Here is a 22,952-nt window from a genome sequence, read left to right as displayed (position 1 = left end):
CCTCCAGGGGGTAGGAGAAGCTGTTTTCCTCTTCCCCAGGCATTGAATTATGGGTGTGGGCACTCACACATGTTCAATAGTGTGCATGCACACTTTTTCAGCACCCGAGGAAAGAAAGATTCACCATCACTGACCTAGGAAGTTCCTCTGTTGTGATATTGTGTTTTTACCATCTTGATAAATCAATTTAACTATCATAATGGTTAGGTCCAGTGTTTCCCGTAAGCTGCGCGCGTGGACGACCCCCCCCCAAAATACCCCCTTGCGCACCCTTTTCCACGGGCGCGTGCTCCCCATCCCCCTGCCAGCCTGCGGGGGGGGAGGGGTGTGCAGGGGCGGGGAGGTGCTGGCAGTAGGAGGAAAGGGAGCCTTAATAGATTTTGGTTTTGTTTTATTATTAATTTCTTTTAATAAAAAAAGAAGGGAATTATTTATTTATTTATTTATTTATTTATTTATTTATTTATTTGTTTATTTGTTTATTTATTTATTTATTTATTTATTTATTTATTTATTTATTTATTTATTCGCTCAGACACTATACTTTTCCGCCCACACCGGAAAAAAAATTAGAGGGAACATTGGTTAGGTCATCTTAAAGATTCAATAAATATATTTCTTCAGGATTTCATTTTAAAAATTGAAATGGGAATTATGGAAATTCTGAAGAGAAACACCTTTAAAAAAAAAAACCTTATTAGATTGTAAACCAGCTTTCCAAAGGCAAGGCTGGGAGCCAGAGAATGTTGCTGTTATGTTTAATAGCGCTGGCGGTCACCACAGACTATGATGACTTCTAAAATAATAATTATCTTTCAGCAATAATTGCATATTTTAGGAATTTAATATTTTTCCTGAGGTTCCTCTAAGGGTAAATTGCAGCGATAGGGCAAACAGTAAAGCACAAATATCTATGCTAACTGCTCATGGCAGAGCCACCGCTGAGATCATTTAGAGGAAAAATAAGGGCTATGTATTAAAATTATAGATTTGTTGAATTAAGATCATAATAGTAATTCTGGATACACTGGAGACATGTTGAGATGCAGCTAATGCAATTTAAAATCAAGGGAAATTGAACATTAACTCAGATGTAGAATATTAGAAATACAATACGGAACAGCAAAAATCAAAACAAAACACCCCAAAAGGTTTAAACTTTTAAGCTTAAGGGATAAAACATCCATGACTGATTCATATTCTATAGAAGGCTAGGACAAAAAAAATCTATATAATTTAATATAAATAAGACGTATTTATATTTATAGTTAGGGAATGAGTTCTTTGGGGGAAAATGTTCTGATCTTGTCCTGTGGAGAAGTTAAGTTCCAATCGTCAATATAACATACTGCAATGTCCATAGGATATAATACAATTTATTCAGAAAAAGGTTCAATGCAGCCTAAAATATTTTATTATTATTACTATGCTTAGAACTGCAATTTGATTAAACATACTTAATTTCTATTTAAAGAGAAAGTTTAAATACAACTCAGTTTTCTTGAAATGCCACTATTAAAATTTTAGTGTTCTCTATTTCTTAAAATCACCAGAACTGGTGATTTGCATTAATACTCTGAATTTTAAGGCAACATTTAGTGATTTATCCTTTCTGCCCCATTAATATAGAAAACAAGTCTGGCTAATATAAAATGGTTGCAGGACTCCTGCAATGATGCTGGTTAAATATAGGAAGGCTGTTCCAGTTTAAATCACACTGCTTCTTCTCTCCATTTCAATCTTTCAATGTGTTCTGACAACATAATTTCAACAAGGTAACATAAAAGGTTAAATTCAATAGAAGGATCTTATTTGGATCCACTGTTTTTTGTCTGTGTGATAATGTCTGCATACTTTTTCATTTTTATACTGTTTTATTTTTATACTAGTATTATTTTTATACTGTTTTATTTTTATACTAGTTTTATTTTTATACTGTAATCGGTACTGTAATCATTTGGATGCATTTACACAGAACATTAGATATAAACAGATATACAAATAACAATAAAATATTTTTTCTTTATGGTATGTCGGTGTTGAATAACAAAAATAGAATCTATGAATTTAAGTATAAACTTTTTTATCCATAAAACCAAGTTGTAAATAATACAGATAAGCTAAAACTAACCAAAACAGTTTTTAGTTTTTAAAACTGCTTTTGTATGTTTACCTTTTTGCTTTATATGATAATCACATTTAATTGATTTATTTTTCCAATGGTGGTTTCCCAATAGCTTATAATATTTCTTTTCTTCTTATTTGTATATAACTACAATAGATTTCATTTAATTGCTTCTTAGTTTGCCTCTGTGTACCTTTTAATTATATTTTTACTTTTACTTTTTTTTCTTACTCAGTTTTAGCCAATAGCTTTATTGACATTCCAGTCGTTTGAAAACAATTGTGGAACAAATTGGAACAATTGTGAAACAAATGTTGAAAAAATAGACCCAATTCTGCGTGAACATGTACAACAAAAGCTTAATCTGAAAATAAAAGAAAAGTTCCAAATACCATATTGCTGGTACAATACCATGCATATTTATTTAAAACTATATGGTATTCAATATAGCTTATTTCTGGGCAATATGCCAATGCCACATGTAAAATTTATATAAGACTATTTGATAACTGTACATTTAAGACCCATTTATTTCACGCTATCCAGTCTTCACTAGTAACCGGAACTGTGAGAAAATAATGTCTGTTGGTTCTGAAAACCATTGACAGAATACAAATATTCAATTCAAAAAGATTACTCTATGGTTAAGAACTAGTTTGCTAAAATCCTGTTTGTTTGTTTTTAAACAAACAAACTTTAAAGCTAGGAATTATCTCTTCCTAATTTTTTTTGGGTGGTGGAAAATAAATTATTGTGAACAAAATGGGAATACAAAGGTTTTAAAGTCGAAACTACATTTTATGTATGTATGTGTGTGTGTGTGTGTGTGTGTGTATGTATGTATGTATGTATGTATGTATGTATGTATGTATGTATGTATGTATGCAGTAAAGGGAAGCCATTCGCAGCCCTAGTGGAATGCTCAGGAGGGGGGCAGAGGGGTGGGGGTGTCTTTCCTTCCTGCAGGATTTCTTTCCAATGGTAGCTCACGGGTGGGATGGACTGCACAGGAACCCAGCTCTGTGGCTGGTGGCAAAGGCAAAGGCCCCCGTTTATTCCCAGGTTTCTTCCTTCTGGCAGCTCCCCCACAGGATTATACAGAGCGCCTTTGCCAGTAGCCACAGGGCTGGGTTCCTGTGTGGCGGCGGCAGTGGTGGCAGTCCATCCCACCCAGGAGCTGTCAGCGGGAAGATTTCTTCCCACTAGTAGCTTCCAGGCGGAACGGCTTTGGCCATGACTCTGCGCAGGTGCAGGAAATTAAAGGGTTGAATTGTTTAAGATGATCTACATTTAAATTACTCATGGCTTGAGAACTGATTTGGTTTATTAGCTACAGAATGAATAGTTAACAATGGAAACAATGGAGAAGCAGTCAGGATGAATTGTTGTATTCTGAAATTTTAAGCAATATTTAACTACTTAATTTTACTTACTACTAGTTCAGTTGATGGAGAATGACCCAGCTCAAAAGCTAAGTGACATAAATCATATACTGACCCAGGTTTCTTCCTTCTGGCAGCTCCCCTGAAGGATTAAACAGAGCGCCTTTACCAGTAGCCACAGGGATGGGTTCCTGTGTGGCAGTGGTGTCAGTCCATCCCACCCAGGAGCTGTCAGCGGGAAGATTTCTTCCCACTAGTAGCTTCCAGGTGGAATGGCTTTGGCCATGACTCTATGCAGGCGCAGGAAATTAAAGGGTTGAATTGTTTAAGATGATCTACATTTAAATTACTCATGGCTTGAGAACTGATTTAGTTTATTAGCTACAGAATGAATACTTAGCGATGGAAACAATGGAGAAGCAGTCAGGATGAATTGTTGTATTCTGAAATTTTAAGCAATATTTAACTACTTAATCTTACTTACTACTAGTTCAATTGATGGAGAATGACCCAGCTCAAAAGCTAAGTGACATAAATCATATACTGACCTGGAAAAATATTGGGGAGTGTGGGTAATATTTTCTCTAAGAGACGAGAAAACAACAAGGCAAAACAATAAGCAATATGCATTTTCCAATATGCAACAAGCAGCAGTTATAAATCTGAAGAGTTTCCAGACTAAATTTACTTTGAGTCAAATGAATATTTCTTCTACCCCAAAAGATCTAAATATGTGATACCAAACACTGGGATGAGGCTGATTTGAAGATGGCAGAAAACACAATTAATTAATTCTTCTAACTAGCTTCTGCTCGTTTGACCAAGTTACCATTCTGATATTTTCTAGATGAGGTCTGTATTGATCAATTACTATGTCTCAAGAATTGCTATGGATGACTTAGCCATCCATTTGTAAATCTCCCGTTTTACCAACATTTCTTCACCTTTCTTCTTAATCATTTTATATGAAGGACAAAAGGTTGGAACTGTTGTATAATATTTTTTTCTTGTGAACTTAAGAAACATCTGGGTTTTTTTAAAAAGAAAGAATTTTATAAAAGTACTGTACATGAATGACTCTTGGGAAGACAGCATATTCATGTACAATTAAGTCAGCTCGAATTTGTTCTTCATGATTCTGAATTACATAGAAGTCAGGGTTTCTACTAAAAAACCCTAGAAAATTAGTACTAGTAAAGAGTAAAAAACCTCATCTATAATTCAGAGTAAGGACAAGGTAGTATTAATTATACATGTATGCGGACATTATGCTGAATATAGGCAATCTTGCTTCATTCAATATAATATTACTAGACCTCAATACAATTTGATTTTATCTCTAGTCTCCCTGTTTCAGTTAGCTTTTTCCAATTTGTTGATCTCCATATGCATTGGGCTACAATATTTTAGATCTGTTGTTTGGTAATTCTGTGTTTTCCCTTTACATATATATCTGGAGGCACCAAACAGAAGATTGTAATATACTTTGACATGGTTTCTTTTCACATGTAAGTTTGCTGCCAACAAATCTCCCCCAGATATTTATGGTACCATTTAAATGACACCATAAAATGGCACCATACAATGCCATTAGCCTCTTTTCCTGTGGATTCAAATGTAGTATTACCATTGTAATAAAGCTTGTGAAACATGGTCCTCCAAGTCATGTGGGTGAACAGTATAATGCCAGTCACCTGGAGTCCTATAACTATACAATTCCCAGACACTTGGGCCATTGTAATGGGTTCTGACTGGTATGAAGTTGTATGTATCAAAGAGCCTTCTGGTAGCATCCTGCTATCCACTTTAGCTACTGATAAAATTATCAACAGCTGCAATGCTTGTCATAGAGATTAAATGTATTTTCAGGACGAGAATAAGTAAACCTCTAATTGTCAATCACTGAGAACAGTAGAAAGAGAACCACAATTGTTATGCTTTGTCACATCAGTTTCCAGTATGCACACTTTGTCCCTGTAGAAAATGTAACACTGTGTAAAATAAAACCTAATTCTGCCCTGATCCATCAAGACAGTTTTTATATTCCACAGTGAAGTAAGTGTGGGTTAAGAGAAGAGGACTCAGTCTTAATTGTCGAAAGGTGGTGCTCTCCCATCTTTGGAGGCTACTCCACTACTATGGAGAAAGTGTAGGGTGGGGTAGTGGAATGATTAAACAGACATTTGGAAAGATATGAGATTAATTCATTTTAAAGGAAAGTTTTGAAACTGCAAATTCCCTTCTACCAGTCATACTATATACTTGTACAAAATACAGTAGTACTTCATGATACGAACTTAATTGGTTCCAGGAGGAGGTTCGTAAGGTGAAAAGTTCGTAAGACGAAACAATGTTTCCCATAGGAATCAATGCAAAAGCAAATAATGCGTGCAAATCCTTCAGGAAAATCCCAAACTTTAGAAGGGAAGCGAACAGAGGGCAGGGAGGAGCAGCTAAAGGGGGCAGGTGGAAGAAGCAAGGCTAGGCTAAAGGGTGAGTGGAAAGGAAGAAAGGCAAGGGGGGCGCCCCTCCCTTTTTTTTCAAAAGACACCCTTTCAGTGCCTGTACAAGCACGCTGTTCTCCTACTTTTTAAAATGCAAACTCTTTCCCCCTCCAAGTCACCCTTCCCTTTTCTTTCTTCAAAAAAGGGGGGGAAAAGAAGCCCCTTCATCCCAGCAGCAGTGGCTTGGGTTCGTAAGGTGAAAATAGTTCGGAAGAAGAGGCAAAAAAATCTTAAACAGTGGGTTCGTATCTCGAAAAGATCATTAGAAGAGGCATTCATAAGATGAGGTACCACTGTATGTGGAATATAACTGTAGCTAGAATTTGTAAACTCCAGCAAGGAGAATTGCTGTAAAGTTATGCCAGAACATCCCACAGGATGTTTTAAGGTGGCAACTAGTTATTATTTACTTATAAACTTGCTCAGCACCCAATGGCGATTCAATACTTCTTAGGTAGAGCTCTCTGCATTATTACAACTGGACTTGCTGGAAAGTCCATAAACAAATCAGAAAACAGAAGGTCAAGTACATACCTGGGAATAATGACAGATTTCCCTACGCTAACTGCCTTGATGCGAGTGTTTTACCACTCAGCAGGTGCAAGAAGATATTGCCTTTTTGCCTGGAAAATACACAGCTAGACTGAAAGTTAGTGTTTATGGAGCCATGGGGGCTTATTGTTAAGGGAAAACAGTCCTCTGCAGTGATAAGATTTTCTTGTTATTTAGTGTGTTTAAATAACATAAGTCTATTTGCTTTTTTCTCACACAGTTGGCAAGTCACTTCTTCACAAGTGGTTATTCTAAAGCATTGTGGCCTCATTACTGCCTCGCTTTGTGAGAAAGTACATTTCCTTTCTGTTGCCTGCTGTGGGACATTTCTTTCTATTCCACTCCAGCACTGCTCTAATGATTCTAACTTATTTTGTTACTCTGTGTGACACTATACCTTTGAGGAAAATGCTTGAGGCAAGCATGACATGAAAAATCAGAGAAGTTACAGATTGATTTTGGTTATTAAAATGCCTGTTTTAAGAGCATGCTTTTTGCCTAACTTGTTATATGAAAGTGTCGGTTGGATATGTCTAGAAAAAAATAAATTGAAAACAGCTTTAAAATGTGTGGGTAGATACAAGTGACAGTCTCGTGAATGAATGGGTGCTTATTTTGAGAGGAAGAACAGAAGCGTAAAGATGAAAAATAGAGACAACGACTATGGTGAAGAACAAAGAAATGATGAATATACTGGCTCATGGAATTGCTCCTGACAAAGAAAGAGACTGTAAGGCAGCAGTTTCCAGTTAGTTTTGAACCCTGGGTGTAATGGAATAATTGGACGGCCATGGAGGATGAAAGGAAGAGGTACTATCTAGGAAACTATCTAGACTTTGTGAATCTAGTTGTTTCCTGTCTGATTTAGATAGTTGACATTAAAGAGGATAAGGAGCCATCTTGCCATAGCTGATTCCTTAAAAAGACATTACATTTGCATACTTCACCTTATAATCACATTAAGAAATTGTTTATTAACTATTAGAATCTTTTGATGGGAATATCTTAAAACACAGAAAAACTGAGTGCATCATACAAAAGATCAAAAAACAAGTATGCTGAAGTGGTTTGGTCATGCACTGAGCAAAAATTCAGAAAACAAATGTAAGAAAGACAAATAAATAGGCTGAGAGGAAGAAAAAGACCAAGAAAATCATGGATGGATGAAGTTGACAAGTTCCTCAAAATGTGAGCAGCCAACCTTAAAAGCAAAAAGGCAATATATGAAGGGATAAATGGATGTGATGTTGTATGATGATTTGCAAAGCCCTGTGTAGGTTACTTTGTTGTGGCTATCTCCAATCAATTACTATTTTAAGTGAGAAGATTTCTCACAGTAGACTTATGGAGAGGGACAGTGAACAGAGTAAGTGTAAACTCGAATTACTTTAATGCTTCCAATTTCTTTTGCCTAAAAATTCTTATGCTTCTTCTGAACTTTGAAAAATATTGCTTAATAGAAAATGGAATAATATTGACAGGTATGTACTATATGTTATGGGTACATACAGTAGTACCTCTAGATACGAGTTTAATTCGTTCCAGAATGGAGCTCGTATGTCGATCAGCTCATATCTGGAACAAATGGCTTAGACTTTGTTTTCCCCCGTGGAGATAACCAGAAGCAAGGATTCTTGCGCCACCTAGTGGAAGCTCGGCTCGTATCCTGAATTTGAGCTCGGGTCTGGAACAGAAATTTTGCTCCCATCGTGGCTCGTATCTTGGAATACTCGCATGTGGAGCAGCTCGTATCTAGAGGTACTACTGTATATTTATACACCCTCTTTCTGAAATGTTAAATTTAGTTCTGAAAAGACGCTTTGAAAACATATGACAATTATAACAAAGCAACACCTCTCATTTTAAAAATAGTCATGTCTTTTCATGGGATTGTACAGGAATTTAAGGATATCGGTCCTTCATATCGTCTGAAACAATAATTCAGGCTCCTGCATAGTTAAACTTAGTAAATGGCTCCCCAATTGGTAACAGCTGCTTTGTTTAATGCATTTTGCCCCTTCTGGCTGCAAAGTAAGCACCAGGATTTATTCTGAAGTCTAATGTTTCCACAAAGCTGGAGGGTGATAAATTGTGCTCCTTTTAGCACATGTGTATATGCATAGGAACACCACATTTTCATTTTTTCAAAATGCTGAGACAGTTGTAAGTCTGCTCAGTTTGCACAATTCAGATAGCCAGTTAATTTTGTTATTTCATTGTAAAAATAAGTATATGTTCCCTATTTTACAGAAAAAAGTTGGGAGTCATACTAAGCCTATACTGTATATATGTTAAGGTGATGTTGAATGAATGAGTGTACATAGACAGACAAGAATATATCCACTTATCCTGCTATTCTCTCAAAATAGAATATAGTCTTGTTGCAGACATTATATTGAAAACATATAGGAATTAGGTTCTAGGACTAATCCTAATCTGGATTATATTTGTTCTTCAGGTGGTTTTGAGAATAAAAATTTAAATGAAGGCAGAAACCTGAAATATACTTTATCTTTGTTAGGATTTATCCCTGCTATTGTCTGCAGAGGTAGGATGCTATTATTTGAGAATTACATAAAAATGTTCTTGTCAGACCCAAAGCAATATGTGAAGTCAAAGGTATTACTTTTGGTATTCACTTATTACTTTGGGCCTGACAGTTCTGCTTTTCATGTGCACTTTTAGACCTTCAATATCTCCCAAGGAGACAGGATGTTCTCTAGACAAAGTGTCCTCTTTGGGACTACAGTGGACTAGAGGGACTACTTAAGAACTTCATTCGTTCCATGACCAGGTTCTTAAGTAGAAAAGTTTGTAAGTAGAAGCAATCTTCCCCATAGGAATCAATGTAAAAGCAAATAATGCACGCAAAACCATTAGGAAAGAAATAAAAGCTTGGAATTTGGGTGGGAGGAGGATGAAGAGGAAGAGGAGGAGGAGGACAATCACTGCCCAGAGCGAAGGGAGCATTTCTTTTCTCTGGGCGCTGGCAGAGGTTTATTCCCTCTCCAAGCGCCCAGAGAAAGGAAAATGCTTTGTTTGCTCTGGACTTCCAAAGCCTCCTTAAGCACCACTGAAAGGCTCCTCTGGCAGCCCAGAAAAGCCTGAGATGGCCTGGATTAAAGGGGAAATGGCAGGAAACTGGCTGGGCCTTCGTGCCACTCTCAAATTTCCTGGGAATTTTTTTCCGGGCTCGGGTTCATAAGTAGAAAATGGTTCTTAAGAAGAGGCAAAAAAATCTTGAGCACCCGGTTCTTATCTAGAAAAGTTCTTAAGTAGAGACGTTCTTAAGTAGAGGTACCACTGTATTTAGAAATTATATGTTTCATGTGTCAATTTCAGAAAAGAAAAAACACCATTAAAAAAGAGAAGGACTCATTCTATTTCTTCAATTTGTCCCTGGATGTGGTTTTGGTGAGGGTTTTCCTTATTTCTTGTTTGCACATGAAAATCAAAACATTCTTATTTAATTCCAAAACATTTTAACCTATCTATTTCTTGCTTCTTTTTGAAGGATAATATAGGTAATCCTCAACCTTCCACCACAATTGAATCCAATATTTCAATGCTTAGTAAGACAGTTATTAAGTGAGTTTTGCCTCTCTTTACAACCATCCTTGCCATATTTGTTGAGCGAATCACTGCTGTTGTTAAGTTAGTAACATGGTTGTTCAGTAAATCTGGCTTCCCAAGTAACTTTGATTGCTAGAAAATCACAAAGATTGATCTTATGACCCCAGGATACTGCAATCATCACTGATATGAGCCAAGCATCAAACGTTTTGATCATGTGACCATGGGAATGCTACAATAATCCTAAATATGAAAAACAGTCATGTCATTTTTTTGTCCGTGTCATTGTAACTTCAAATTATCCCTAAAAGAATGGTTGTAAGTCCAGGACTCCCTGTACCAGGTACAGACTATCCAGCTTTCAATTAATGGGTCTTCAGACCCATCAATATTTCCTCTATTTGCAATATGAGAGATTTGTTTAAATGTGAAGGTTGGGTTTCACACAAGGACAATGAACTATTCTGGTATCCCCACATTGCTATACCTGCATTGTATATTGTATTGTATATAAATGCCAATATGAACCTACAGAGATGTAGAAAAATACTTGAGGCATTATTTCAGAACAAAGTGTAGACAGCATGGGGAACTCTTCTGAACTTGCTACATTTGTAGTTTACTACCATTGATTCTTTCCTATCAGAGAGTGACACCAACCCAAGTTTGATATTGACTGGTCTTCATAGCACTTTCTTAGACATTTAGACTGCTCTATAGCCAAATCACAAAAAAATATTATTCAATTTATTTTTCCCAATTAAAAAATTAGACCAAACCCCTTTTATAACTATAAATTTAATGCAATAGCTGGAAGAGTATGATAGTAATTTATGAACAAAGAACAGGCAAGAAAATAAATCTTAACACTTTTGTTCTTGCTGGTATGAATGTTACTAATAGAAGTCTGGCCAAATGCCTCTTCCAATCTGTTACTACTACTATTTATATTCAGCAGCCTGTTGATGCAGCGAGAATCTGCCTGCTAGAAAGCCTTCTTGGTACTATTCATTGTAAATGTAGTAATTAGAAGGCACAAAACAAAATATATAAACCCAATCAACAGGACTGGGCAGATTTTCAAAAAGTATTTTATTTCAAGAAACTCATTGAAATGGGTAGGAGGAAAAACTTTCTTTGCTTCTCACTGTGCCTTGATAAGAGCAACTGTCTACTATATGCAGCAACTATTATTAATGAAGTAAGTGTTTGACCTCATCCTGACACTTCACCAAAGCAGAATGACATATAAGAGATGTCACTGTAGGAGGAAAGCTATGTTAGCTTGTGGTAGCCAAAAAAACAGGAGTATGAAAGTATCTTTGCAGACTAGGAAATCTAATTAAAGGGCATAATTCTTTCAGAGGATTTGTTTTTTTTAAAGTACTACCAGATTCTTTACTCTATAAAATGTGAAGTATCTGATTGAAGAATAAAGTAGGTCATCCATAAATCTCTACTAATTCGTATTATTTTTGGAAGACCACATAAAAAGGAAATTGTTAAACAATATATAGTCTTTTGCTTTCATTGATTTACAGTGCTAACTCAAGCCTACTTATCTGAGAATAAGTCCTACTGAATTAATCAGGTTGTCTTTTCAGAAGGCATGGGAAGAATTTCATTAGACCTTTAGCATCTACCAGGGCTAGACAGGTACAACGAAAAAGTAAGATGGAAATAAAGTCAGCCTTTGCCCATAAATAGATCTTCCTGTTCTTGGTCCTCTGCACATTTCCTACTGCGAAGAATGGCTAGGTTTTATTTAAAGAAAGATAAATATCCTAGAACAAGGAAATTTCTTCAGCAAAACAGAAAGTCCAGTAGGTCTCTCTTTTTCTTTCCTTTCTACAAAAACAAATTCTTGCAAACTTATAGATATTCTGTTTTCCTGCTTGCTTTAGTAAGGAAAAGAATAACTTGTAAAGAAAATGAAAGAGGATTTAAGTGAAGGAATAACTTTGGTAGCTGTTGGGAATCCAGGCTAAAAAGCTAGAACTTCATCTGTAAATCCATACTTTAGGTGTAGTTTTTCCTTTTGTTGCTTCAACATTGCTTGAATATGTCCAGGATATGTATAGTCAAAATAATGTCCCCATATTTACAATGGCTGTTTATTTTATTGTTTCGTTTTCCTTTCATCTACTTCTTCCTGTGATACATTTGAGACAAAGTCAAACCAAACTAGAGCAGCTTTCAAGGATGATCTGAACAGCAGTTCCTTTTGGTTTATTTTATTTTTTTTGACCTCTGAGTAATAATTGCAGCATTTGTGGATGTAAAGAAGCAGAAGTGATTGGGTTTCTGCTCTCATGCGCTGTGCTTCCAAATCTGGTTAATATTTTTCAAAGCTATAAGTTCTGAATTCAGAGATAAAAGGAGCTGGCTCATTCAAATGGTTTGTGTTAACTGGATAAAGACCTTGAAAATGGCTGAACACTCCCCACCCAAGAAGTGTAATAATCAACAGTGGTTTCCTACCAGTATGTCTAATTGCATGCAGCTCCGGAGCTCTGGTGAGTGCACATTCAAGAGAAATTGTGCTTCCTGCACCTGTGCAGGTAACGAAATCTTGCACGGGGATGCATATGTGTGCGTGTTTTGCTGAGGTTTTTTGCTTCTGTGCACACATGCACGTGTGTCCCTGTGTGAGATTTTGCTACCTGCACAGGTTCAGGAAATACAATTCCACTTGAACATGTGCTCATGTGCCAGAGCCACAGAGTTGTATGCAATTAGGCATACCGGTAGCAGCCCACTACTGATTAATAATCCATTATAGATCTTCAAGATAAAACATAAGAATGAAATAATATATTTTAGTCTGACTTGAAGCTTAAATTAGTTGGTCTACCACAACGGTCAAGAAAATGTTGCACACCATTTAACAAAGAATCATTGTTTCAAGTATTGTCTGCCATTAGAATTAGAACTTTTTGAACAATCTATTCTTGTGCATGAGGGCTAATAAGTTAAGGGCTATTTTTTATTGAAGAGTAAATTTTCTACAAGTATCTCTATCCTCCCAGTTGCTAACTATCCCTCAGCTGCCTAATGGTATAGTTGTCTTTCTTGATTATGTTTCCAAGAATAGACTATTAAAAGATCTTGCTGAGTTAAGAAATAACTTGATTTTTTATATTCTATTTTTATCAAAGATTAAGAAAAGAAAAATTGGAATCCAGAAAATGCATACATGCATATGTGCTTAAATAGATACGTTTGCACCTGTTTCTTAGCTTGATTATTTTCTTAACAAAAAAGTTGTTGAAAAAGGTAAACTTATACTAAAACACAGCATTTGCTTTATTTTCATTTTTCTTTTAGTTCATAGTTTCAAAATGCCTACAATTAAGGATACAGAATTACTATCATTTGTTTTGCAAGGCAAAGAGAAATTTGTATTAATGATTTATAGTTGGGAATGTTAAAAAGTTAGTCTCAGGACCCTGTCAAACTTTATATATGTTTTATAGAAATATGTATTTAACTCAGAGGTCTTCAAACTTCCAGAATTCTGGGAGTTGAAGTCCACAAGTCTTAAAGTTGCCAAGTTTGGGGAGTCCTGATCTAACTGGTTGGGATTGACTTTTTCCTCCCCCCTCCTTTCTTTCTTTCTTTTTTCTTTCTTTCTTTCTTTCTTTCTTTTTTCTTTCTTTCTTTCTTTCTTTTTCTTTTTACAAATGGACTATATTCATCTGTTCTCACAGTTCATGAAAACAACATTTAAACCCAAGCAACATTCCTTTATTAGATTTTGATCTATGACTTCAACTTCTTTTAAGTTGTCTTGAAAAAAGAACTCTTTCTATTCTGACCTTATTTCAACTTGCGTTTCTTTCTCCTTGTTGTCAAATTACATTTCATCAATAATTCAAACAATAATTGTACTGTGTTAGCTGCTTTCTAATATCAATGCTATCTATCTTGATGATGGCTTTCAATCACAGTCATTTTAGTTTAAGGGTGGGATATAATTATGAATAATACCGCTTAATAGTATTATTTCCAAATTAAAATATTGGATTTATTGTCTTGGAAACTAAGTCAATTTATACTGAAAATCTAAGAAATGCTACTTGGAAGTAAGCCCCTGGTTTTAAAGAAGGAGACCTTCCTACTTTTTTTAAATAGGTAGAAGGATGTTTTCTCTTTCTCTTCTCTTTTCTTTTGCTTAATTCATTTTAGGACCCAAGACTGTCCTATCTACAGAGCATCCTTTTCACTACAACAGTGAAACTCACTCAGATTTTCCCCCCCGCTTCCATACTTACTGTAAAGAAATAGGCTAGCATTTGTGATTCCCAGTTTGTTGGTAGCGACACAGGTATAGTTGCCATAATGTTCTTCAGTGACATTGGTCACTGTCAGGAAGGACTGGCTCCCTATGCTTCTGATCTCCAGACCATTGGCACTATTTATCCTGAGAATCAAGAAAAGTTAATGGTAAATACAGTAACACTTTGCATTCTTTGTATATGCTAAGTATGAGGAGTTCAATGCAGACTGCAAACAGATATGGAATGAAAAGGGTACTTTGATACAGACAGGGGATTATATGACAATGGAAGTGAGAAAACTATGAAAATTACAGATTTTTTAATCTACAAGTTTATTCCTATTTTTAAATTATCTTTTTTCATTAAATCGTAAGTAATTTGATAAGATTTGCCTTTTACATTCCTTTACCGCTTTTCTTTTTCAATTCCTCCCCACAATTCACTATTTTTCTAACTGACACAATAGCTACACTAGTCTTTTTCAACAAACACAACAAAGAATCTTGCAGTATTTTAAAAATGAACCACTTTACTGCATCAGAACTTAGGTAACAATTCAGATAGATGTTTGCCCTCTAAATCTTGCAACACTGTAATGCAAACCTTTATTTAGAAGCCTAGCACTCCCTTCAAATATGTGTGGGGCTTGTATTCAAAAGCACAACTGATATTTTACAGATACCATACCTGTGTCTGTTGCTAACTTGGGGTCATACAGCTAGTGGGTGGAATGTTGAAAGAAAAAAAGGAGATGAGTGATGGAACTTTTGGAAAGTGAGCATTCAGTATAAAGAGAACATTTTTAAGCTAGACATCAGAGACAACAGAAAGAAGATAAATAGCATAATTACCTAGTGTCATCTCTGTACCATTCAAAATCAGGCGTAGGCACAGCAGAGGCTGCACACTTAAGTGAAACTGGCCGCCCTGTAGCAGATACATTGCTCTTGGATTCCGTGATAGTTGGCGGGTCTGCAGGAGAGAAAGACTGACTCATGTCACTGCTATCAATGTGTGCCTAGTTGGAACCACTATACAAGGCCTGCAGCCATTCAAATGTGCATATCTTCATGCTTAATTATGATTTGTAAGCATCGGAATGTAATGAAATCTATTAATATGGACAGGAAATAGTGAAGCCGGTAGGAAGAAAGCAGCAATTATGGAATTTATGTCATTCTCGTCACTGACAATGCCAGCAAACATAAAACAAGAATCAATCTACCAAAAGTTGTGCCAGGAAAAAAAAAATCAGGGTGGAAGAAATTTGCAGTCCTCAGTTATAGACAAAAATAATCCCCATTCTTCCATAAGCATTCCTGTAATATGAATATATACAGTAGTACCTCTAGATACGAATTTAATTCGTTCCAGAATGGAGCTCGTATGTCGATCAACTCGTATCTGGAACAAATGGCTTTAGTTTTTCCCCACAGAGATAACCAGAAGCAAGGATTCTTGCGCCACCTAGTGGAAGCTCGGCTCGTATCCCTAATTTGAGCTCGGGTCTGGAACAGAAATTTCGCTCCCGTCGTGGCCCATAACTTGGAATACTCGCATGTGGAGCAGCACGTATCTAGAGGTACTACTGTATCATATAAAAATCTATGAACATTTCTGTTAGATCAGAACCTGGAAGATGCAGATCAAATATCCCTGAGTCATGGATGGCTTTAGATCAGTTATTATCTCTCATTGTAACTTATCTTTAAAGCTGTTCTGGTAAATATAAGACAAAAGTTTTATAATTGATATGAATAAGAATATTGTTTAAATTTAGTAGTCTCATCACTATGATCACTGAAAAATTTTGTTCCACTAGATCTAATGTAGGAAATAAATCACAAAATGAGCAAATATTTTTATACAGTTCTGAAAGCTAAACGGGATTCAGGAACACCTGCATTCCTGAATTCTGCTAAGCCGCCAATTCCCTTAGTTTCAGCTGCATTATTTATATTAGCCATATTCTCAACACTTAAAAAAAGACATCCTGGATGCTTGATCAGATTCTATAGATACTGATATATCTACCGAATTAGCAAGAGCAGGAGCATTAGCATTTAAACGTATATATCGCTTCACAGTGCTTTACAGCCCTCTCTAAGTGGTTTACAGAGAGTAAGCCTATTGCCCCCAACAATCTGGGTCCTCATTTTACCAATCTTGGAAGGATGGAAGGCTGAGTCAGCCTTGAGCCTACTGAGAATCGATCTGCCAAACTGCTGGCAGCTGGTGAGTAGCAAAAGTAGCTTGCAGTACTGCACTCCAACCAATGCACCACGTAGGCTCTTTACTTAAAGGACAACACATTCAAAAGCTGACACAATCACTGGGTTCTTTTTCCTGAAAGAGCACTGTAATACTTCAGTCTAAAAATAATATTTAGTGTGTAGAAAAGACAAGAAATAAAATATATGTTGTATTATGAGTTCCAGATACAGCACTTTACATGTCAATCTTGGTTTGGAAATGAGGCACTATGCTAGAAGCCTGTACACACATTTTGTGTATGAAATCCACAAAATCTTGTGGGATGCATTTCATTTCTTTAAAAAATATTGTGGGTTATAATAATAGTAAAGAATATAAAGATGAAAAAGATGAATGTATGGGACAAAGAGCAAATACCATAGTGATTTGTCTTATATGAAATATTGCTTTTTAAAAAAATCAATGTATATCCAAATCTTGTATTTTCTCCCCCTTTTTATTCACATATATACTGCATGTTTGTGGTTCCCTTATTCCTTACATATTGTTTATACTACAGAAAAAACAATTGCTGCCAACCTGCCTTCCATTGAGGACCTGTATACTGCACGAGTCAAAAAGAGGGCAGGGAAAATATTTACTGATCCCTCACATCCTGGACACAAATTGTTTCAACTCCTACCCTCAAAACGTCACTACAGAGCACTGCACACCAAGACAATTAGACACAAGAACAGGTTTTTTCCGAACGCCATCACTCTACTAAACAAATAATTCCCTCAACACTGTCAGACTTTCTACTAAATCTGCACTTCTATTCTACTAGTTTTTCTCATCATTCCTGTCACCCATTTCCTCCCATGTTGACTGTATGACTGTAACTTGTTGCTTATATCCTAAGATTTTTATTAATATTGCTTCTTCATTGCTTATTTGACCCCTATGACAATCATTAAGTGTTGTACCTCATGATTCTTGACAAATGTATATTTTCTTTTATGTACGCTGAGAGCATATGCACCAAGACAAATTCCTTGTGTGTCCAATCACACTTGGCCAATAAAATTCTATTCTATTCTATTCTATTCTATTCTATTATGTTGTTATTATTATTATATATTACTTTACATACATTGTATATTTAATACCATTTTGTTAATATTTCCTAAATTCAAAAGCATTATTGTATATTTTCTTACTTATTATTCCTACCCTCTAGCCATTTATACCATTGTATATTAAATAATATCCTGTTTTGTTTTTTTCTTTTATTTCTTTCATCAATTTATCCCTGTGTGCACAGTCCAGGATTTTCTTTATCACCTCTTCAAATACTTTCAACATGTAAATTGTCCGACCAGAGGCAATAATATCTTAGACCATTGCTACACAACAGTAAAAAAATGCTTACTGGGCCTTACCAAGAGCAGCTGTGGGCCACTCTGATCATTGCATGATTCACCTTGTACCTGCTTACAAACAAAGATTTAAAGCCACAAAACCAACAATTAAAACAGTGAGGACTTGGACTGATGAAGCAAAGTTAAAGCTACAGGCTTACTTTGACTGCGCAGACTGGAATATTTTTAAAGACACTTCTGCAGACCTAGATGAACTCACAGATACTGTAATATCATATGTCAGCTTCTGTGAAGACCTATGTGGACCAACCAGGAACTTGCAAATATACAGTAACAATAAACCTTGGTTCATAGCCAAACTCAAGCAGTTACGTCATTCCAAAGAGGAAGCATACAGAAATGGTGACAGAATGCTGTACAATCAGGTCAGAAATATATTAACAAGGAAGATCAGAGCAGCAAAAAGAAACTACTCTGAAAAGCTAAAGAATCAATTATCAACAAATGAACCAGCAAACGTGGAAAACTCACAAAAACATCACCGGTTACAGCAAACCACCTTCCCAAACTGAGGGAGATCAGCAATTGGCATATGACCTGAATGTGTTCTACTGCGGATTTGAAAAGAAACCACAACCACTTATCTGCACAACCTCCACCCCAGACACACCACCAACAGCCAAATCTTCTACAACTGAACCCATCCCATTGGGTTTACAACCCCTAATGATCACAGAAAAGGGAGTGAAAGATCTATTTCACAGACAGAAGCCTGGAAAAGCACCAAGCCCAGACAAGATAACTCCTGCTTGCTTAAAAGTCTGCACTGACCAATTGGCCCCCATCATCACCCAAATAATCAACAAATCACTAGAGTTGTACTATGTTCGTTCCTGCTTCAAACACTCTGCTATCATCCCAGTGCTGAAGAAGCCCTCCATCAAGGAACTGAATGACTGAATGACCAGTTGCTCTAACATCTGTAGTTATGAAAACCTTTGAAAGGCTAGTGGTGTTCCACTTGAAAACCATCACGGATCCACTGTTGGACCCCCTGCAATTTGCATACTGAGCAAATAGATCAACAGATGATGCTGTTAATATGGCTCTACACTACATCCTTCAACATCTTGAATCTCCAATGACCTACGCTGGGTCATTGCATAGGTCATACTCACCTCTTTGTAGACTTCAGTTCAGCATTCAATACCATCATACCGGACATTCTCTTAACCAAACTAAATCAGCTAGCAGTACTTGAACACACTTGTAAGTGGATCACAAGCTTCCTAACAGACAGGAAGCAGCAGGTGAAGCTAAGAAAAATCACATCAGATACATTTACAATTAGCAAAGGTGCCCCCCAAGGCTTTGTACTCTCACCACTTCTCTTCTCTCTATACACTAATGACTATATCTCAAATGATCCATCTGTTAAACTACTGAAGTTTGCAGATGATACAACAGTGATCAGACTCATTCGAGACAATGATGAAACCGCATACAGATGGGAGGTTGAACAACTATCTTTGTGGTGTGACTAGAACAATCTAGAACTGAACACACTCAAAACCGTAGAGATGGTGGTAGACTTTAGGAGAAACCCTTCCACCCTTCCACCTCTCACAATACTAGACAACACAGTATCAACAGTAGAGGCCTTTGAATTTCTAGTTTCTATCATATCTCAAGACCTAAAATGGTCACCTAATATCAAAAACATCATTAAAAAGCACAACAAAGAATGTTCTTTCTGCACCAGCTCAGGAAGCTCAAACTGCCCAAGGAGCTGCTGATACAGTTCTACAGAGGAATCATTGAGTCTGTCATCTGAACCTCTATAACTGTCTGGTTTGGTGATGCAACCCAACAGGACCAACACAGACTTCAGAGGCTAATCAGAACTGCAGAAAAAACAATTGCTGCCAACCTGCCTTCCATTGAAGACCTGTATATTGCACCTGTCAAAAAGAGGGGGGGATATTACTGATCCCTCGCATCCTGAACATAAACTGTTTCAACTCCTACCCTCAAAACGTCACTACAGAGCACTGCACACCAAGACAACTGGACACAAGAACAGTTTTTTCCTGAACGCCATCACTCTACTAAATAAATAATTCCCTCGACACTGTCAGACTTTTTACTAAATCTGCACTTCTATTTCTACTAGTTTTTCTCATCATTCCTATCATCCTTTTCCTCCCACTTAGGACTGTATGACTGTAACTTGTTGCTTGTATCCTAAGATTAAGAGAGGGGCGGCATACAAATCTGATTAAACTTGAAACTAAACTTGATTGTTTCTTCATTGCTTATTTGACCCCTATGACAATGCCCGAGGCCGACTTACAGGCCGGCGGTTGTTGCGGCGTTGGTCGGGGAAGGAGGCCGCCATTGTGGGGGCGGAGCCTGCGGCCCCCACGTCATCAGGGGGCCGCAGTGACGAAGTTTGGGTGCGCTGGGCACCGATTGGCCGGGTGGGAGGGAGGCAGCCCTATAAAAGGGGCTGCCTCGTGGCGCAGTTCCTCTCGCCCGGATCATCGTGGGACACAGCAGCAGCTCCGCGCGGCTCCGAGGCGTAGTGAGGCAAGGCCCGAAGGCCGAAGAAGCCAGCGAATGGTTTGGAGCGGCATTCTGCATCGGCGCTCGGGCCGGCACAGCGGTTTGGAGGCTATTAGTGGGAAAAGGGCCCCAAGAGGGTGTGGATGGGGCCCAACCCCCGTTAGGTTGGACAGGTTGAGCGACAGACTTACCGGCTATCGGCGCTCGGGCCGGCACAGCGGTTTGGAGGCTATTAGTATTAAGGGTGGCTGCTGTGATGGCGAGGGGCAGCAAGCCAAGGCGGGAGCCCAGCGGCGGGCAGCGGGGGGGCAGGCCGGCGAGCAGGGCACCCCCCCATCGAGCCCCGTCGCACGGGGAGGAAAAGGGCCCCCAAGAGGGTGTGGATGGAGGCCCCTGGGCGAGGCAGGCCGGAGGGCCTGAGGGTGAAGGCAGCACCAGGGGGGAACGTAGACACAGGGGGAGGGCGGCAAGCCGCCGGGGGCTAACCTCGGAGGCAAGAAGCCGCCGCCAGGGGCGGGCCCCGTCAAGGGGGCCACATGGTAATTTTGCTGAGGTCTCTGGACCTGAGGAGGGGGAACCCAGCGGCTCGGAAATTAGCATATCGGAGGATGGGGCCCCGGCTGTGAGGTCAGCCAGGAAGGAGGGCGCAGGGGATGATTCACTTTCTGTTTCCTCACATTTATTGTCTGCCTTGCTCGAGAAACTGGACAAGAGGCCGAGGAAGAGGGGCAGGCACCGGCATGAGGGAGCCACGGGCGTCACGAGCGCGGAGGGGACACGGAGCTCCTCAGAATCGGCGGAGAGGCCCCAGAAGGACCGAACGGAGCGGCACGCAAAAAAGAAGCGCAAGAGAAAGCGGGTCAGCAGGACAGCTTCCTGCTCTGAAGATGCTGATGACGACTCTTCACATTGGGGTGAGTGCCCTGTACCTAAGCATCGGTGGTCCCATCCAAGGGGGCCACGGGGCAGGCTACAGGCAGCTAAACGCACAACACGTAGGGCACACAGGACATGGCGTTCGCGCATGGCTTCCCAGGTTTGGGGGAGGGGGCGCAGAAAGGAGGTGGCGAGACGGGGCAAGAGGAGAAGGGACACGTCGAGGGATAGCTCCGAATCAACCACGACGGAGTCCACTGACCCTTACGAGGGCGACAGTGACAACCCTTTCGCCCCTGGCCTCCCTGACACCCCGCTGAGCATGCACATGTCGCAGGCCCTTAAGCGAAAAATTTGGCGCGGGGCTTATGTGGACATCTTTAGTATTTTATTACCCGAGAAGTCCAAGAAGGACAAGGATAAGGATGGTAAGAAGGGGTCTGACGACCCAAAAGACACTAAGATGGATAAGGGGATATTAGCGTGGTCATATGCCTTTTTGGCCTACCATTCAGTGGTAGTAGAGGACGATGTTCACAAGACCCACGAGCTAATCTTATACATGAACATGATTTTGAAGGCGTACCAGGAGTTTGGGGGTGAGGCATGGAAACAGTACGATGAGACATTTCATAGATTCGCCGCACACAATAGGCATTGGCCTTGGGACATGAGACATAACGATCTGTGGCTTCAGGCTACGCAGCAAGCAGCTACCCCGGCTAGCGGGCGGACACCCACTGGCCACTTGCTGCTGACACAGGGAAAGGAGGCCACCCTCCCCCGCCCTGCAGTGGGTTCGGGGACCCAGGGCTCCAGCCAGCGTAGTGGGTCGGGTTCGTCCTTTCGGATCGCACCGTACTGTTACGAGTACGGCGCTAGGGGGGCCTGTTCCAGGCCAGTTTGCCATTTTCGCCACGCCTGCGCTTTGTGCAACGGTAGGCACCCAACCTCAGCATGTTACAGGGGCAGGGGAGGAGGCAGCAGCAAGGAAGCTGGGGGCCCCTCCAAACCCCAGCCAGGAGGAGCTCAGAGTAAGGGGCCCAACCCCCGTTAGGTTGGACAGGTTGAGCGACAGACTTACCGGCTATCGACCCAGGAAAGGTGCTGAGTTTTTGATCGTGGGTTTTTCCGAAGGCTTTAGGATACCATATGAGGGGCCTAGGAAGGCCTGCCTTGCAGATAATCTGAGGTCAGTGGCTGGCATGGGGCATGTGGTACGCGAAAAGATTATGAAGGAGGTGCGAGAGGGCCGGGTGTTGGGCCCCTTTACGGAGCCGCCCCTGCCCTCCTTGCAAGTGTCCCTCCTGGGGGTGGTGCCCAAGAGAGCAGCTGGGGAGTTCAGGCTCATCCACCATCTGTCTTTCCCTCCGGGTGAGTCGGTAAACGATCACATCCCTGAGGAACTGTGCTCAGTACGCTACATACCCTTTGAGACGGCCGTCTCGATGGTTTGAGGGTGTGGAGTGGGGGCCCTGATGGGCAAATGTGATATTAAGTCGGCCTTTCTGCTTTTACCG

General features: G+C 39.2%; 1 protein-coding gene across 1 annotated transcript in view; it reads right to left on the bottom strand.

Annotated features, from left to right (window-relative positions):
• LSAMP (limbic system associated membrane protein) overlaps positions 1-22,952 on the bottom strand; it is a 662,291-nt gene that overhangs the window by 38,763 nt on the left and 600,576 nt on the right. Inside the window, exons 5-6 of the mRNA XM_070750009.1 lie at positions 15,268-15,388; positions 14,411-14,559 (exon numbers count right to left, since the gene is read on the bottom strand). Coding sequence (XP_070606110.1) covers positions 14,411-14,559; positions 15,268-15,388 — 270 coding nt within the window. The remainder of the gene's footprint in view (positions 1-14,410; positions 14,560-15,267; positions 15,389-22,952) is intronic.

Source organism: Erythrolamprus reginae, chromosome 4 (genome assembly GCF_031021105.1).
Source record: "Erythrolamprus reginae isolate rEryReg1 chromosome 4, rEryReg1.hap1, whole genome shotgun sequence".
NCBI lineage: Eukaryota > Metazoa > Chordata > Lepidosauria > Squamata > Dipsadidae > Erythrolamprus > Erythrolamprus reginae.
This window is presented reverse-complemented; position numbering and strand designations above follow the sequence as displayed.